Source organism: Ranitomeya variabilis, chromosome 2, assembly GCF_051348905.1.
Source record: "Ranitomeya variabilis isolate aRanVar5 chromosome 2, aRanVar5.hap1, whole genome shotgun sequence".
Classification (NCBI taxonomy): Eukaryota; Metazoa; Chordata; class Amphibia; order Anura; family Dendrobatidae; genus Ranitomeya; species Ranitomeya variabilis.
Genome location: NC_135233.1, coordinates 111316926 through 111336968, shown reverse-complemented (window position 1 = coordinate 111336968; position 20043 = coordinate 111316926). Strand labels below are relative to the sequence as shown.

The 20043-nt window shown below is 42.9% G+C and overlaps 1 protein-coding gene across 2 annotated transcripts in view; it reads left to right on the top strand.

Annotated features, from left to right (window-relative positions):
• The first annotated feature begins 105 nt into the window (after positions 1-105).
• Positions 106-20043, top strand: part of KAT14 (lysine acetyltransferase 14) — a 46494-nt gene continuing 26556 nt past the window's right edge. The window contains exons 1-5 of one of the 2 annotated variants that reach the window (XM_077282822.1): positions 106-363; positions 3032-3153; positions 3631-3752; positions 14688-14866; positions 17402-17824. In XM_077282822.1, coding sequence (XP_077138937.1) covers positions 111-363; positions 3032-3153; positions 3631-3752; positions 14688-14866; positions 17402-17824 — 1099 coding nt within the window. In that variant the 5' untranslated portion in view covers positions 106-110. The remainder of the gene's footprint in view (positions 364-3031; positions 3154-3630; positions 3753-14687; positions 14867-17401; positions 17825-20043) is intronic. The other variant, XM_077282823.1, reaches the window with a different exon arrangement.

The following is a 20043-nucleotide window of genomic DNA, read 5'->3' as shown; positions in this document are numbered from 1 at the left end:
TCTGCTGGTAGATGGGAAAGACTTATGGTTGTTACTGCGTGTAACAAACCTCTGGACCAAGTTAGATAGACGTCATCCATCTGAAGTTGACATTCTGCTGTGTTCAGACCATGGATACGTCTGCCCATATCACGCCCATGGATGATGACGCTACTAGGACATCTGCCTACGAGGGATTAGAGGAGGGGGAAGTGGAAGGGGAGACTCTCCTGCTGGTAGAGTCCGAAGATCAGGCATCTATTGACTTGTCTCATGATCAAAGTGGTGATTCGCTGAACAGTGACATAGGTGATGACCTAGATCCACCATGGATGGAGGAGATGCCGTTTCATTGTGAGAAATGTCAAAAATGGATTCCTGCAAGTAAGCAATTTTCCATTTGAAAGGGTTTACCAATTACTGGGAATCTGTCTGCAAACTTTTGCCATTTAATCGACCCTGATCCCAGGGATGTGTCTCTTACTAGTTTGCATTTTAGTTTCATTACAATCAGTGTTTTATGAGCAGGAGATTTTCGTTTGAAGACTAGTTTTTACTGCCAGGTAGTCCAGCTAATCTGTATAACCCCGCCCTCCACTGATTGGTGGCTTGCTGACAACGCACAGTTTACACAGGAAGCAGCCAATCAGTGTTGTGGCTGAGCTCTGCTACATCTACAGCAGAGAAATCAGGGATTCTATCAAAACTGAATCAAGTAGCCCAGTAAGTGACACATCGATAGAATCAGGGTCTCAGTCCCTACATTATGCAGCTCTCAGATTACATAGCACAAACCTGCTGATGGATTCCCTTTAAAGCAGATAGTTTGCATCTGGTGAATCTTCTATACTAGTATTATCTGTTTGAATATGACCGCTGGGCCCCCAACTTTGCCAAATCCAAATCTTTGCAAATCCAACCTTTGGACGCCACCAATCCTGAATTTCTACATAATCTCTCTCTACTAAAATCTATGGATGAACTGGCACTCGGCTATTTTTGTTTCTCCCACAAACCTTAATGGAGCGTGGCTGTGCATGTGTCTTAGGCTACGTTCACATTAGCATTGCGTCAGGCGCAGCCGCGGCGACGCATGCGTTGCACTTGCGTTTTGTGACGCATGCGTCACTGTGGTGCATGCGTCAGGGCGCAGAGGACGCTGCATGATGCAGTTTTTTCTGCGCCAAAAACCATGCAAAAGTGGACGCATGCGTCACAAAACGCTGCGTTGTGCATGCGTTTACATTTGCGTTGTGCGTTGCGTCGCCGACTCTGCACCGCACAACGCAAATGTGAGCATAGCCTTAGGGCTTGTTCACATGAGCCAATAAATCAGACAAGTGAAATCTGATTAAAAAATCACATAGCACTCGGACCAGTGTTACTCTATGGGGTTGTGCATATCTGCGATTATTTCTTATGGCGATTTGGATATAAAAACAATTACAGCATGGTGCCATTGGCAGCAAATACTTCAACACATGTACCCATACAAGTCTACGGGTGCAAGTGAAACATCGGACTGCACTCAGATGTCACCCGACTGCAGTGCGTGTCCTGCAGACTTCGGCGATGGAGAAGATGAGGAAATGACTTTCTCCTTATCCTCCGCAGCTGTGCTGTGATTCTCTCATGTCAGAGCACGGACACTTGGATCACACTCGCAGCAGATGCCATACACTAGTGTGACCCCGGCCTTAGATTAGAAGGGTCGCAGCTGTCATATGAAGATTATTTCATATCATGCCCAGCAAATTTATGATAAGTCTTATATTGAATATTGAGTGGTTAGTCCTTTGTTGTTCTTAGGTCCTCTATAGACTCTCCATGACAGCAAAGAGTAACTGTTGTTTTTGGTTTTATTGCATAAATCAATATTATATGTAAAAGTGAGGAGCTTTGTAATATATCTTATCAGAGAATTCTGCTTTTTTTCTCTGCCAGGACTGATCTTTCTTTTTCAAGATTCTCAATTCTCTGTTTAAAATCTGTCTTCAGTAAATACATTTTTTTACCCGCTTCAAAGTGCCCAAAACAGGAACGTTTACTGACCTTGAAAAGCTCAGTGTTTGAACTCTCCAAGAAAACTTAAAGTGAACATAGCTGTAACCGGCCATACACATAGCTGTGGGCCATCTCTCACATACACAAGTACGCTTGCTTGTCTGACTGCTCTTGTGTTCTCTATGAGGAGGCCGCTGATGGACATAATAGCCCTTGGAGAACAAAGTGATCAGTAGACCGAAAATTTGGACTTGCTTGATTGACCCCTTCCCACAACGATCAGTAGGTCCAAGCCCCCATACACCTTAGAGCCCACTAAACCAGTCAATGTTGGTGAACATTAGTTTAATGTGTAAGGTGTCCTTAAGGGTTACTAATGACATTGATCATATATCTATATGTTCGATCCCTCCACTTATCACTGAAAGGTGGGCTGCAAGACAGCTCCTACTGCCCCCTGGAAGGACCTCTGGCACCCAGGACTTGCTGCTGGGGAGGAATGTGGGTTTGAGAATTTCTGCAATGGCAATCAGTAGGGTCCTAACAGAGGGACCAGGAATCTCTAACATTTAAGAGCCATCGTGTGGTTAAGTAATAAATGTGATTGAATCCGGCTGGGTTCACATTACGTTTACAGCAGCCCGTTCAATACATACGTTAATGGGCTGCTGTAAACGCAAGTGCCGGTATGGCAGCACGCTAGCGCAGATAGAGCTAGCGCTTGTGATGCGTCCGACATTGGAGTCAATGGCGGCGTTAAACAGACTACGTTACACCGCGTTATGCCGCTGTGTAACGTAGTCCGTCTAGCGGACGCCACTAACGTAATGTGAACCCAGCCAGCTTGGGCTTAGATGGCCGTACTAAGACTTGGGCTAGTCATGTGTGCAAATTGCGGATCTGGTTTGCTCTGTGTGCAGCTTTCATTGGAAGAATTGCTCAGTGTGTTGTCAGATTGTGCCATTGTGCTCCTTCCCACTGATCAGTTCCGAGCTAGCGAGCCTTGTATGTAAACTCAGTTGCCGCTCCTTACGTTGTCGTTTTGCAGGTCAGCTGAGATGTGATCCTCCAAGTCACCTAAAAGGAGACAATTTCTTTAAGGTCACATGTAGTGACTGTTCTGAGGATGGAAAAGAGCAGTTTGAGCGCTTAAAACTAACTTGGCAGCAGGTAAGTTAATAACTTGATGAGTTGTGTGAATGTTTTTGCACTTATAGGCAGTTAAAGGGGTTGTCTCAAGTTTGGAAGTTATCCTCAATACATTGTATAGCGGATAACTTTCCAATCTCTGGGGATCCGACCACTGGGACCCTCCCCAATCCAGAAAACTAGGTCCCTGAATGGAGCAGAGGTTGATCATGTGCACTGTCGCTCATTTCATTCTTATGGAAGTGCCAAAGACTAGTAGAGCGCAGCACTTTGCTACATCCAGCATTCCCAATAAGTATGAATGTAGTGGTAGTGCTCTTCAGAGCCTCGGTTCTCAGAGTCGTTGGTGGTCCATACCCATAGTGATCGGGACGTTATCCCCTATCTTATGGATTGGGGATAACTTTCAAACTTGAGAACACCCCTTTAAGCTGTTTAGACAGTGAATTATGTATACTGTCCTCAGTCAGAAACCTGACATACATTTTGTCCCAACAGGTTGTGATGTTGGCCATGTACAACTTGTCTCTGGAAGGATCTGGTCGCCTGGGCTACTTTAGATGGAAGGAGGACATCTGCTCGTTTATAGAGAAGCACTGGACCTTCCTGCTGGGAAATAGGTGAATGTTCACAATCAGAAACCCATTATCGCTGTGGCTGTGATCTGCCGTGTGGGGGTTGAGGCAGAGAGAACGTTTATCCTGAATTGTGAACGAACATTTTCTTAATTGACAGCTGCCTTACATCTGACAATACTTGATACTTTGCTAAAACTATATTTCCTCTGCTTTTAACTTTGCTTTTTCTAATTGTTACTGTTCCTATCCAGGAGCACAGATGGCCGTCACTCACTGTCACTTACAGAGCTCGCAAACGATTATTATTATTTATTATTATACATTTTTATAGCTCCATTTATTCCATGGCGCTTTACATGTGAAAAGGGGGGCAAATATAGACAAATACATGAGCAAAAAACAAGGCGCACACAGGTACACCTATATCCAACACACCAGGGCCAATATCACCGAAAACACATTAATGGGAACCTGACAGCTGATACATGAAGCCCGATCCATGGGCAGCCCCATCCGTCATAGCATTATTTCAGCTATATATGTTTAACTCTTGAAATGCTGCTGGAGACTAGTCGGACAGGCTGGTCCCTGATGGGTTTCCTCTCCTGCTCCCTTGGGGTTCTCTGCCTATACATCTATGGAGAGACCTGTCACTCCAGGGCAGCGGGCGGGCAGAAGCTGCTGGGGACCTCTCTGTCCTACTAGTCTGCAGCACAGCTCGGTCCCCGGCGACTATTAAACTGTTTAATACTTGCATGGCTGAAATCCTGCAGCCACGGCCTGAGACATGTTGTCCATGGATCGAGTGGTATGTTGGGTTCCCTTTAAGTATTTGCAGCAGACATTTCTGCCCCCCCCCCCCCATTCATTTGAATTTGTGACAAAAGCAAAAATGCTGAAAGAATTGACACGCTGCTGATGTGAGACTGCTTCAAATCGGCAAGGAAAAAATAAGCGGCCTGAGATTTCAGAAGTCTAATTTTCTTTGCTGGTACCGTAAAACGTGTGAATAAGCTCTTAATATACGAGTATGTTTTACAGTGTGGGAAGAAGTCAGTTCACACTGGGCGTTTTTGATGTGGTTTTTTAGTTTCAACAGTTTTTATTGTAGATAGCATCAAAATAACATAAACAATGTATAACATGAAGTACAAGGATCCCTTTGTATCAGACAAATTAGAAGTAATACAGTATCCTTGACTTATTGGTTTTATATATGCAAAACAGATATACATCAGTATAAACTCAACTAATAGTTAAGAGGGGGAAAGGAAACCTTGGGTGAAAGTGATGAGGGTTAAATTGACAAAATCTAAAGTTTGTGTTGATCATAAGTCACAGCCGTCAATCTGTTATATTTTATACGGATAGTGACAATATTCTGGGTAATTCACCATCAGCCTATGCCTGGATCCATGGATCCCAAATACCTCGGAAGATTTCAAGAGAATCGGATCTAGTGGCTTCAATTTTTTCATATAACATTATTAAATGTATCCGTCTTTTCAAGTTGAGTTATGGACAGTGTAATGGTTTTCCATTGTCCAGATATGTGGTTTCTAGTTGCCATGGTAATAAAATCAATAAGATGGCAAGTTTTATTATTGGCATTGATTGGTCTGTCACCTAAAAGGAATACTGTCGGTGATCAGAGTAATTCCTTTTTCAGGACAACGTTAATTAATTTTACTGCATCCTTCCAGAGAGACTTCACTATGGGACATGTCCACCAAGTATGAAGTGTCTCCCACCTCATCACGTCCCCTGAAGCATTTGTGTGGAATAGTGTGATAGATATTGTGTAGGTAGCTAGTAACATAATGAGTTCTATGGAATAGTCTGAGGGAGGTTTCGGCGAGCGAGATCTGATTACTTCCTTCTAAAATGTTTTCATAACATTTGTACCATCTTTGAGGTGTAAGGGTGATGTGTAGGTGGTCTTCCCATTGCTCCATGGTTTTTAATTTCGAGCCATCTTGTGGGTCATATAAGCATTTCAGTTCATAATTAGATGGCTTTGGATTTAGCGTGTTAATGGTTAAGGTTTGCAAAAAGTGAAATATTTGTTCCAATTTTCGGACGCTGGCATGTGGTATTTCATGATGAAGGTTTGTTTCGTCATTAATTTAAAGTGAATGGTTAAACAATGTAATCTAGTTATCTTATTCTGTTTCCACCAGGAGTGATTCCTGGATGCTTCACCCGGGAGAAACATGGGGTCATCAAACAGTCCCAGAAGTGGTGAAGGTTGGGATTGTAGGGCAAATTGAAACCTGTTAGCTCTCCATAGATGTAGTGAATGGGATGTGTAGGGCGAGTGTGTAGTCAAGTCTTTAGGTAAAGGTCCGGTGGCCCCAAATAGACTCTGTAAGGCTTCTTTCACACTTCCGTTTTTACAATCTGCACAGGATCCGTCAAAATGTTGAAATGACGGATCCTGTGCAGATTGTAAAAGATGGGTGCACTTGGCCCGTTTTTCTGACTAACTCGTCGAGGCTGTGTGCACCTGTTGTGTATGCGTCTTCACAGCGGTTTTCCGCTGCGAAAACGCATACACAACAAAACCCAGGTTAAAAATAATAATAAAAAATGAAATTCGCAATATTCTCACCTTCCGGCGTACCGCGCAGCGTTACCGATTCTCCCGGCAGCTAGCGTTCCCAGTAATGCCTTGCGTGCAATGACCTCTGATGACGTCGTGGTCTCGCGAGACCACGACATCATCTGGTCATTTCGCAATGCATCCATGGGAACGCTACCTGCCGGGAGTATTGCGAGCATCGGTAACGCTGCGCGGGACGCCGGAAGGTGAGAATATTGTGATTTTTTTTTTTTTTACATTATATCTTGTTACTATTGATGCTGCATTGGCAGCATCAATAGTAAAAAGAGAGAGAGAATTTCCCTGGAAATTCTTCTGCGCATGCTCAGTTTCAAAAGACGGAAACCGTCGCTGGATTCCTGCTTTTGACAGTCAGTGACAGATCCTGCGTCCGTAGGCTTCCATTATAGCCAACGACGGGCAGCGCAGGACCCGTCACTGAGCGATTTTCCGACGTGCAGAAAAAAACATTCCTCTGAACGTTTTCTCCGCCCGACGGACAGTGGTTTTCCGACGGATCCAGTGCACGACGGATGAAACGGATGGCCATCCGTCACAATTCGTCGCTAATACAAGTCTATGGGAAAAAAGAGGATCCAGCAAAAAAATTTGCTGGATCCTGTTTTTTCAAAAATCGACGGGAGCTAAAAGACGGAAGTGTGAAAGAGGCCTAAGGAGTAAGGTGCTATGTGGGAGCTTTCTCTTTGAGACCACAGGGGTGTGTGCTGTTCTGCATTCACAGCTGTAAGTTGGGCAATCCGAGCCGCCCTGAAGAAGTGAGCAAAGTTCGGCAAAGAAACACCTCCTTGTCGTTTGTGCCTGAATAAGATCTGTTGTGAAATACGTGGTTTTTTGTTGTTCCATATAAAACGCAGTATATGCGAGTGGAGTGTTTCAAATGTCATTGAAGGTATTGGAATTGGCAGTGAACGAAATAAATACAGAAATTGGGGCAGTGTTACCATTTTTGAGTGTACTCTCCCTAAAAAGGAAAGAGACTGGGAAGACCATTTGGATAGATTTTGCATTTTTGTCTAGTTATGTTTAAATAAAGTAGTTTTGGATGGTGTGAGATTAATTCCCAAGTAGGTGATGTATTGTTTTGCATGCTGAAAAAGGAAATGAATTAGAATTGAATTTTGGACTGTAAAATGGGTATTAAGTAACATAATCTCCGATTTATCAACGTTGACCTTTAGGCTACTTTCACACACAGCATATTTGCTGCGTATTTTTACGCGCGCGTATTTTGCTGCTGCTTTACCTGCGTTTTTTTACGCAGGCAAAAAACGCAGCTGCTTTCACACACTGCGTTTTTTGCTGCGTTTTTTGCAGCTGCGTTTTTTTCAGCATTGTGTACTGAAATTAAAGTTTGTTTGAAAAAAAAAAAAAAGGTGAAAAAAAAAAGAGTCATTGAGGTCATTTCCTGTCTTTATGACTCAGAATACAATACACACTGGAGTTAACACTGGAGTTTTCCGGTACTCCACATTGTTTGCTGTACGTTATTCCTGACACTCCTGTGAGTTCTTCTACCATAGATATAGAGTGCCTTCTATTCAGCAGTTCCCCTCGTAGTATATCTGATTTCTAGGGGGTGTCCTCTATTCATGGCAAGTGGGTGTTATGTAATGTGTATTTTTGGCCATGGTCGACAAATCAAAGAAGCAGACTACATCATAGTTAAAAGTTCAAATATTTATTTGTAGTAACTGTCAAAATTGAAAAACTTTTCTAATAAAATTGAGAATAGAATGATTTGTTGTTTTTTTTTGTTATTAACAAAATTCCACATGTAAACACTGTAAACATCCCCAAAATGGGATTATAAACCTGTGGATGTCCAAGTCCACTCATTAATTGCCGCCAGGAGGGCATGCTTCCAGCTTTCATTAGTATTGCGCAAGGCCCTTTCCCCGTCACCACTGACGGTGAGTCATTCGGCACTTGCGCAACACTAATCAGAGCTGGAAACATGCCCTCTTGGCGGAAACTGAGGAGTGGACTTGGACATCATGGCGTTTTAAACATGAAAAGCAACATTATGCCTACTGGTCCTCATATAGGCTTTGTGAATATGAGTAGTAGCTCCAGTCTGGATGGTGTTCTTCAGACTGGGCTACTACTCTGGATGTTGGTGCACCTGCAGCAGCACTTGGAGCAGATGGCAGAGGTTTATTGAATGCTGCTGCAGGTGCAAGAGGAGTCGGCGTCGGTGGGTGCCAGATGTGGTTTAGTGAACAAACCATTTCTTCAAAGGTTGGATTTATATGCGGATACTTCTTAAAACATGTCACCGCCATTGAAAGATACGTCATGCAGGAGTCCTGGACCTCGGGGGACATAGTACGCATTCTGGAAGCTAGAGTGGTTCCATATGCTGAGAATTGATCCTCTTCAGGTTGGCGATCAATTAGAGAAATTGCCCTTGCCAAGGCAGCCGTCTCCTCATCCTCCTTTGAAGAGCCTCTTTTCCTCTTCCTCTGTGTTGAGGCTGGAAGTGGAGGTGGTGTTGGTGGCGGTGGTGGCGATGCCAATGAACTAGTCTCGGAGTGGGGCAGATCATCATTTTGGGTAGAAGGGTCAGGCCTTGGCTCATTTGGAAGAGAGCTGGTAGCAGGCTGTGAAGCATGTTCATACACTGGAGTTGTTGCTGTGGCCGGGATTTCGGTCATCGGCTGGACATTGCCTATGGTTCTGTAAAGAGAAACATCAAAACAATAGTTTTAATACATTTTATTTTCTATTCAAAATTAAAGACGTTACTGATACTTACGGTCGGTAATGTAGACTGCCGTTTAAAAATTGGAGTTCCTGTTCAAAACGCCCTTGAGAAGCAGGTGCCGCAGAGCCACTTCGTGCTTCTGACCGTGACCGTGTAAATCTGTCCCTCACCGACCTCCAGCGGGTTTTCAAGGCTGAAACTAAAAAGTGAAAAATTGAACCTATTAATATACTATTCAACTACATACAGACAAGAAATTCAAAAATACTCCTCCAAAATGGAAAATATTTACAAGTTTCTTTTTGCCGCTCCTTTGTGTATGACTCGTACAGGGGATAGAGGGTGACACAGACCTTGTGCCAGGAAGCAGTTTTTGTATATTTGTTGGAAAACTCCCGGCACCCCTTTTCCCAAAGACATGGGAAGTTTTGAACCTAAAAAAGGTAAAACATTAACTACTATTAGTTATACACACAAAATTTGACAAACTTGATAGAGGCAGAAAAAGTAACACAGGCTGCTGAGGAATGACAACCCCAACTGCTTGTTATTACCTTCACACGCATACGGGACACACACGCACAGGGGACACACACGGGACAGAAAATCCAGTGAAGAGCGTTTTTTTTAATAAATATTTTGCTAGGTTTAAAAACCAAATTGGAAATAAATAGGGATTCTACGCTTACGCCTTTTTATTACAAAAAAAACACCAAAAAAAACAAACAAATGGGCCTTCCCTGCAAGACTGTGGATTCCCCGCTTTCACTGTGTAATGAATACGAAAAAAAAAAATATTCAGAAAAGGGGGTATCCATGCAGGAGGTGGATTCCCTTCTTTCACAATTCACTGAATTTTTTTTTTTTTTTTAAAGAACGGGGGTTTCCATGCAGGATGGGGTATTCCCCGCTTTCACAATTTTATAAAATTATTTTAATATATTTTACGTATTTAAGTGCCACGTGCCACGTATTTCAGTGCCACGTGCCACGTATTTAAGTGCCACGTATTTAAGTGCCACGTGCCACGTATGTAAGTGCCACGTATTTAAGTGCCACGTGCCACGTATTTAAGTGCCACGTGCCACGTATGTAAGTGCCACGTATGTAAGTGCCACGTATGTAAGTGCCACGTGCCACGTATTTAAGTGCCACGTGCCACGTATTTAAGTGCCACGTGCCACGTATGTAAGTGCCACGTATGTAAGTGCCACGTATGTAAGTGCCACGTATGTAAGTGCCACGTGCCACGTATGTAAGTGCCACGTGCCACGTATTTAAGTGCCACGTGCCACGTATGTAAGTGCCACGTATGTAAGTGCCACGTATGTAAGTGCCACGTGCCATGTATATAAGTGCCACGTATGTAAGTGCCACGTGCCACGTATTTAAGGACAATGGCTCCTGCAGTGCATCACTGAGGTTACTATAGTTCACTGGTCTCACTTTATGGCAAAAAGCTGCGTGGGAACTTTCTCATACAGCATGCCATAAAGTGAAACTAGGGACTATTTTCTCACAGGGGCGTAGGAATACATTGTGGGGAATACATTGTGGAAGGATACCTTCCTCCCCTCATTGTCTTCCTGGAGCCCCTGGTGAGTGGTCGCATCAGCAGATGCTCCTGTTCTCCACGGGAGATCGTCGTGGGACACTCGTTTTAATTGGATTTCTGCGGATCAGGGAGTATATTGGTTGTTTATTATTTTAATATTTTTTATGACACTGGCTTCGGGGATCAAAGTGACAAGTGATGGTGAGTATGTAATCTATGTTATATGTACTGTATGTCTGTATGTATGTACTGTATGTCTGTATGTATGTATGCGCATGTCGTCGCATGCCATCGCATGGCGCCGCATGGCGCCGCATGGCGCATGTCGTCGTACGCCGTCGCATGGCGCATGCAGTCGCATAGCGCATGCCGTTGCGTGGCGCATGTCGTCGCATGGCGCATGCCGTTGCGTGGCGCATGTCGGCGCATGTCGTCGCATGGCGCATGTCGTCGCATGGCGTCGTACGCCGTCGCATGGTGCATTGCAGTCGCATGGCGCATGCCGTCGCGTGGCGCATGTCGTCGCATGGCGCATGCCGTTGCGTGGCGCATGTCGGCGCATGTTCTGTATGTGTGTATGTACTGTATATGTGTGTTTTGTTTTTTTTTTTTACATTCAACACATTAGCCGGATGATGGGACTACTACTGTCCCATCATTGGCTACTGTGTCACTGACTGTCACTGTAGCAGGCAGAGCCCGATGGGACTTGTAGTCCCATCGGACAATGCCTGCACACAGAGACACACACACACACACACACCAAAGACCACCCCACCCCCCGCAGCAGACCCAGCACATACCCATACATACACGGGGGGGGCGGGGGGGACACGGCACACACACAGGGCGCACACGGCACACACACAGTGGGGGGACACACGCACAGGGGGGTCACACACGGGGGATACTTACCGTCTCGATCAGCAGCCCTCATTCTGTTGAAGGACTCCATGCTGCTTCACTGGGGGGCGGGGGCTTCCCTCTTCCTGTCCGACGTCACGTCCGGTCCTGGGTGTCAACCCCTCCGTACAAAGACGCCGACACCCAGGACAAAGGCGCTGTGTGTGCACGTTAATATAGGGCCCTATGGGGATACGCAGACACGCCGCTGCGTAAAGAATTGACATGTCAATTCTTTTTACGCCGGCGTGTTTGCAGACAAAAGCGCCGCGTTTTTTTGCGGTGTGTCTGAACGGCAAAGTGAATTTCTCATTCACTTTGCCGGCAGACGAAAATGACATTGCGCATTTTTGAAAAGCGCCCGCAAAATAGCGCTCAAAAATGCGCTATGTCTGAAAGTAGCCTAAGTCCGGAGATTTCCTCAAAGTGATTAAGTGTGTTAGGGTTTGATGTGTTTTTTATGCCAATTTTCAGCTGCGTTTCACAGTGCCAGCAAAGCCTATGAGATTTCAGAAATCTCATGCACACACATTGGGTTTTTTGTCACCAGTATTTTGTCACTTCTTTCAGTGATTTTTTTCCAGCGTTTTTCACCTACTGAGTTGAATAGAAAAAAACGCATGAAAAAAAAAAAGTACCAAAACTGCATTAAAAATGCTGCAAAAAACACACCTAAACCTGCATTTTTGCCCAGCTTCTTTCCTGCCAAGGGCTCAGGTTTTGCTGCAGAAAAGAAAATGCAGCAAAAATGCCCTGTGTGAACTTAGCCTTAAAGGGAATGCATCAATAGTAAATAATACATGACTTCAATTGGTTTTTCTCTTGATATTCCTCATCATTGTCTACATTTAGGGTATGTGCACACGTTCAGGTTTTTTCGCGATAAAAACGCTATAAAAACTCATTAAAAACGCATACATTATGCATCCTATCATTTAGAATGCATTCTGCATGTTTTGTGCACATGGTGCGTTTTTTCATCGAAAAAAACGCATCGTGGTAAAAAAAGCAGCATGTTTATTAATTTTGTTTTTTTTTCGCGTTTTTCCCGCTATTCTATGCATTGGGAAAAAACGCAAAATAACGCATAAAAAACGCGGTAAAATCGCGGTAAAAAGGCATGCGGATTTCTGGCAGAAATGTCCGGTTTTTGTCAGGAAAATTTCTGCCAGAAATCCTGACGTGTGCACATAGCCTAAAAAATTAAATTCGGAAATCTTCACTCGTAACTAAGCAGAACACTAGACATGCTTCTTGTTCCATATGGATGACTAGTCAGTGGTCTCATTGCAAGCAGGATTACAATGGCAGATTGTTATATATTGTCTATAGACAGTAGATAACACAGGATCCACCATTTATAACATTTTACTGCCTTTTTTAGTGATGACCTTCGCCCAGGTCAGAGCATACTTGAAGGGGGTTCCACAAAGTAGATTTCAATCCAAAGATCTTATAATAAGAATAATTTCCACAATTGGATGTTATAAAATAAAAAGTCCCTGTGCTGAGATAATCTTATAAATGTGCCCCTGCTGTGTGCTGTGTAATGGCCGTGTAATGACCGTGCAGGGACATGGTCTGATCATACCACAGCTCCTGGGCAGGGGAGAAGCAAAAGGGTATACAGACAAGATAGCTAGGGATGACAGTTGTTGCTGTCTGTCTTAATCCTTTAATCTTCTACTCTTTCTGTGATTTTTGGTCCAGTGAGCGGTCTGGTCCTGTCAGTGACTGACAGCTCTATTGGTATGAGGCCACGTTCACACTGGCAGTATTTGGTCAGTATTTTACCTCAGTATTTATTTGTAATTCAAAATCAGGAGTAGAACAATGAGAGGAAAAGTATAATAGAAACACTTCACTAATTTTGCATTTATCACCCACTCCTGGTTTTGGCTTACAAATACTGAGGTAAAATACTGACCAAATACTTAACGTGTGAACGCGGCCTAAGAGTGCGTATACAGACAGCTGACGGACACTGATAGGACCACCCACTGGACCAAAAATCCCAGAAAGTGCAGAAGTTTAAATGATTATACCCAGGTTATACCGAGTCTTTACTGACAGAACTCTATAGCAATCAGCTCTATCACACGAGGCCTGCAGATGTGAATACTTTTTCATGGCGACAGGTTCCCTTTCAAAACCGTTCTCCTGTAGAAGTCAGAACCTGTCTATTGCTGCCAATGTCAGCGTGGCTGGTGAAAAAAACAGGAAAAATCAGAATCCAGGACTCTTGCATTACCAATCACCAGTATTAACTATTCAGTATCTGGGATTATAAGGACTTTTCTCTTGACATTGCAGTAGTATGCCATTTCATACTCTTAGTGGTTAAGAAAGCGTTTTTAATCACTTTTTTTTTTTCAATTTTTGTGCTTCATTTTTGCTCTGTGTATTACTGGTGAAATAGTTTTAAGATTTTGAAAGATACAGACAAGATGATACCAAATTGGTTTATTTTATTTTTTTTAATTATACATTTTCTTAACTGGGAAAAGGGAGATGATTTTATATATTTTTTAGAATTATTTAAATATTTTGTAGAACTTTTTTTTATTCATTTTTTTTTTCTTGATTTTCTAGAATACTAGAATCTGCAATAGTATTGTAGTATATTTTGAAGTTGACGTTCCCCTATGAATGGCAATGATGGGGGGCCTTCAGTAGACTTTATTATCATCTTGCAAACGATTGTGCCCATGGGCATAAGCAAAAAAGACCATTTAAATGAAATGATTGGCAGTAGCATCTAAGTGGTTAACCCATCGCAGCTTGCTCCAGTGATTGCTGTTAGAGGCAGGTGTCGTCCATATAACACGGCCGGCATCTGCCATGTACGGAGCAGACTCAGTTTCTGAGCCTGCTCCATACGTGTTCACCCTGACTGTGACGTACAGTTAGGGGAAAATAGTGCTGGGTCTGTGCTAAATGCACTATATTTAGCTATTTAAAGGGGTTGTTTAGGATTAGAGAAAAGGTTTTTTGTTCCTAGAATTCACACCACCCTTGACGATCGACTATGCCCGGTATTGCATTTTACCTCCTTTCTCTAGTGTAGCCCATGAACACGAATTGTGCTTTTTCTGGGGATAAGGCCTCTTAGTTCAGATTCATACATTTGTAAAAACTGGTTCCGGTATGGAGAAATCTTCTAATATGTATGTTTGTTTTTGTTGGTTTCAGGAAGAAGACCTCTACCTGGTGGAGCACAGTTGCAGGATGTCTCTCTGTGGGCAGCCCCATGTTCTTCAAATCCGGAGCCCAGGAGTTTGGGGAACCGGGGTGGTGGAAGCTCGTTCACAACAAACCTCCTACTTTGAAACCTGAAGGAGACAAGTATATATCTTCACAAAAAATAAAAAGTACGTATTTAGTAAAGTCACCCCCAGCAGGTGTTCTGTGTTGTCCTGAAAACATCTACTAACTTCTTACTGTCAGTGATTTTATTTACCTCGTTATAACACTCAGCACCTGAAAATACAGTTTTGTCCATAGATCTGTGGGTCCAGATTCTGATGGGCATTTATTGGTCCTCCAAGCTTCGTTTTATTGTCTCTTGATTAGTCCAAGCAGGTGAAAATGTATCTCTTGCATTGAACAATAGTGGCCCCAGGTCATAACCATTCAGGAAAACGTACTTTTGCCGGATATTTAGTGGAAACTGTATTTTCAGGCTTGTGTGCTACGATGAATTCTAACCTCTCTCTCCTATTAACTTTTCATTGATTGCGGTTTTGCTAACAGTCCCTTGGCTACCTATGGGCAATATTTGTAAGGGATAGATACTCCAGCCTCCTTTTGTCAGCGGTGATGGAGGTTTCCTTATGCTAGAGAGGTTTTAAGCAATATGTATTAATAATGTACATATAGAAATACACCAGAACAGATTTTACATTTGAGAATAATGACACTTTAGAACAGTGGCCCTAACCTGTGACCTAGAAGCCACATGTGGCCCACCAGCCACAGCTCTTTGGCTCACCTTATGCCATATGCACATCTGCTGTCAATGCATCTGGAGAAAGCAGTCCCAGTGCACTGACACGCCCCTAGTGCACTTACAGCCTCATTTACATATGACTTCTATGCTGGATTTCTCCTGACTTGGCGTATGAGATTTCCATAAAAAAGGTACAATTTTTATTGGAGCACAAGCACCATCAGTATATAAAAAAAAAGTACTGACAGGTTCCCGTTAATATTTTGATCCTGAAAAAAAAACCCTTTAATTTCAGCGAATCTCTGATTGAAGAGATGACGACAAAACAATGAAACTCCCTGAGTTTGCACATGTCTTGCATATCAAAATTCACATTCAATATGTCTTCTCCATTTTAGATTTTACATAGTTATCAACCAATCAACCATCAGTCAGAATCACCTTGTGACTCGAGGTACAGAAAATGTTGGGGACCACAGCGTGTGGGCTGTTGTAACATAAAGTTGGTGCTTACTTTATGGGTTTCTAGCATCACAGATCCCCACCCCCCATGATTAGAAACCCCATGCTACAATTCAGACCCCAGAGCAAGCATGCTGGGGCTGATTTATTTTTACTCCTAAGGTATGTGCACTTATATAGTATTTGCAGCAGATATTTCTGCAGCAAATATGTGCTTTTTTGCCATGCTTTTACTTTATTTTTTTTTTTCCATTTTTTTTTGAATGGCTCAAAAACCCTGCAAAAATGCTGAATGAAATGTCATGCTGCAGATTTGAAAAAAACGCTATGACGGTTCATACCTGCAAGGAAAATATAAGCAGTGTGTGCATGAAACTTCAGAAATCTCACTCTTTTTCAATTTTTTTCTGTTTGTGCATTTAAAACTTAGAAATATATAATGAAGTTTTTTCTGTGAGTTTGGGATCGTCTTCCTCCTTCTAGCTGTCCTGTGCATGGCTGTGAGACAACTGGCTGCATCAGAAGCCTCCCTTCTGTCATTGTGTGTGGCTGTAACACAATTGGCTGCAGCAGAAGCCTTCCTGCTGTCCTTGTGTGTGGCTGTGAGACAACTGGCGTCTGGAGAAGCCTTTCTGCTGTCCTTGTGTGTGGCTGCGAGACAGCTGGCTACATCAGAAACCTCCCTGCTGTCCTTGTGTGTGTCTGTGAGACAACTGACTGCAGCAGAAGCCTTCCTGCTGTCCGTGTGTGGCTATGAGACAACTGGCTTCAGGAGAAGCCTCACTGCTGTCCTTGTGTTTGGCTGTGATACAACTGGCTGCAGCAGAAGCCTCCCTGCTGTCCTTGTGTGTGGCTGTGAGACAACTGGCTGCAGCAGAAACCACCCTGCAGTTCGTGTGTGTCTGTGAGACAACTGGCTTCAGGAGAAGCCTTCCTGCTGTCCTTGTGTGTGGCTGTGAGACAGTTGGCTACATCAGAAACCTCCCTGCTGTCCTTGTGTGTGGCTGTGAGACAACTGGCTGCAGCAGAAGCCTCCCTGCTGTCCTTGTGTGCCTGTGAGACAACTGGATGCACTGAAACCTCCCTGGTGTCCTTGTGTGTGTGGCTGTGAGACAACTGGCTTCAGGAGAAGTTTTCCTGCTGTTCTTGTGTGTGGCTGTGAGACAACTGGCTGCAGCAGAAGCCTTCCTGCTGTTCTTGTGTGTGTCATTAATTTAAGATGGTGCTGATCAGCAGATTAGACTGTATTCTCTACAGAATTCTGCCACTTTTAGCTTAGTAAATCCATAACATTGTTATATTCCTACAGCACATAGGGGAAAAGGAGAAAAGAAAAATATAAAAGAAAGTCTGTTGTAGAAAGTGTCATTATTTTCAATTTCCAATCTATTCAGCTACATCTTTGCTAGTATAACCCCACTTTAATTATAAGGAATAAAAGCATTTTCTAGCAGCACAACTTAGCTTTGTGGACTGTGTATTATGATTTCTATAGCTCCTGTAAAGTCTAGCTTGGACCCAGTGATCACAGTAGAAGGACTCAGAAAGAGATCTAGAGGGAACTCGGTTGAATCTGCTATTGAGCTAAAAGAAAAGAGATCTCGTACTCAAGAAGCAAAAGACATCAGGAGAGTCCAGAAAGAAGCCTCTGGATTTGTGGATCACAGCTCGTGCTCTACTCCTGTGAAATTCTCCAGCAGTCGGAACAGTCGGCCAGATATTGGGCTTGAGAAAGGGGAAGTCGTAGACTTCTCCTCCATGAGTTCATCAGACCGGACACCCATGACCAGTCCTTCTCCATCTCCTTCTTTGGATTTCTCTGCTCCAGATACACCAGCATCACTCTCTGCAACTCCAAGCCTGCTCTCTGAGGCTGATCTCATTCCCGATGTCATGCCACCCCAAGCTTTATTTCATGGTTAGTATAATTGTCCACTGTAATAAGAATTAATCTTTTTTTTTTTTTTATATATGTCCTCTATTATGTTCAAGGTAAAAATGTCCACTGCTGAGACAAATATTCCCCACCCTCTTGCAGAATGGTCTCTAATTATTATGAAAAATTGAATATAGGACCAGGATTGCGAGTGCAGCTCTGGAGGATAAAGCAGACTGTAACTTGGGATCAATACAAGATTAGTAATGCAATGTATTTAAAGGGAGCCTGTTAAACATGCACTCCTGTCTTTAAGCGAGACGTTCCGAGCTTGTTGATATAGAAGTGTGTGGGCAAAGATTTAGTATGATTAGTTTTTATTACTTTAAATACCTGCTCTTCCTGGGCTCAGGAGTCCACAGGACCGTCCCAATCACTGATTAGCAGCCGTTAATACATTGGTGTGCAGAGAGAGCTGTCAATCACTAATTAGGACCACCCACTGGACTCCGCATAGAAAGAGCAGGGATTCCAAAGGAAAAAAGTTCTGCTAAATATTTTTTCCACAAAGCTGTACATGAATCTGCTCTGCCCTTCTCCCTCTATAAAATGGTACTTGCAGATCAGAAGCCATGTTCAAGGCTGCAGGCTCCCTTTATTAAAAGGAATTCAACTTTTTATGCACTTTATATATAAACTCTAAAATTATGGTGAATAAATTCTGTAATAATTTATTTAAGAACTGTTTCTTCAGACTTGTTGTCGTGTATGTGTGATATATATTCTATATAGATAAATATTTATTATATATGTACAGTTTCTTGCAAAAGTATTCACCCCCTTGGCATTTTTCGTGTTTTGCTGCCTCACAACATGGAATTTCACTGTTTTTTAGGGTTTGAATCAGTTCATGTAAAGAACACGCGTATAACTGTGAACATTTGGTTTTCTTTTTATTGTGAAGCAAACAACAAATAGGACAAAATTCAGTGTGCATAACTATTCACCCTCAGTTCTCATGTAGAGCCTCATTTTGCGGTGATCACAGCTGCAAGTCGCTTTGGATAAGTCTCTGAGCTTTCCACATCTTGCCACTGGGAATTTTGCCCATTCCTCAAGGCAAAACTGCTCCAGCTCCTTCAAGATAGATGTTTTCATCTGGGGTGAACAGCAATCTTCAAGTCTGACCACAGATTCTCAATTGGATTAATGTCTGGGCTTTAACTAGGCCATTCCAAAGCATTTACACATTTCCCTTAAACCACTCGAGTGTTGCTTTAGCAGTATGCTTTGGATCATTGTCTTGTTGGAAGGTGAACTTCCGTCCCCGTCTCATCGCTAACAGACTGAAACAGGTTTTGCTCAAGAATATCCCTGTTTTTTGCACCATCCATCTTCTCCCTCGACTCAGACCATTGTCCCTGCTGGTGAAAAACATTCCCACAGCATGATGCTGCCGCCACCATGTTTCACTGTTGGGATTGTATTGGGAAGTGGTGTGGGAATGGTGTTCTTGGGGTGATGAACTGTGTTGGTTTGGCGCTAGACATAGCCCTTACCTTAGTGGACAGAAAGTTCAATTTTGGTCTTGCCTCACAGCACCTTCCTCCATACATTTCGGAGGTCTCCTACATGCCATTCGGCAAACTCAAAATGAGCCTTACAATTGTTGTAATTAAAGGCTTTTTTCTTCCCAATCATCCATAAAGGCCAACTCTGTGGTGTGTACGGCTTATGGACAGATTATCCAGTCTCCTTTGGTCTCTGTGCTGCCTCTATCTTTAAGTGCCCTCCTTGCCCAATCTGAGAGATTTGGTTGACTGCCATCTCTTGGCAGGATTGTTGTAGTACCATGTTCTTTCCATTTGATGATAATGGATTTGATGGTTCTCATGGGGATCATCAGAGATTGGGATATTTTTTTTGTATCCCAACCCTGACTTGTACTTCTCAACAACTTTGTCCCTGACTTGTTTGGAGATCTCCTTGGTCTTCATCTTGTTTTTGGTTAGTGTGTATATTCATTTGTAAGCCACTGTGTATGTACATACATGTACACGGTGTGTGTGTGTATATGTGTGTATATATGTGCATGTGTATATATAGATAGATAGATATACAGTATATGTGTGTGTGTGTATATATATATATATATATATATATATATATATATATATATATATATATATATATATATATATATATATATATATATACACATACTGTATATGTGTGTGTGTATATGTGTATATGTGTGTGTG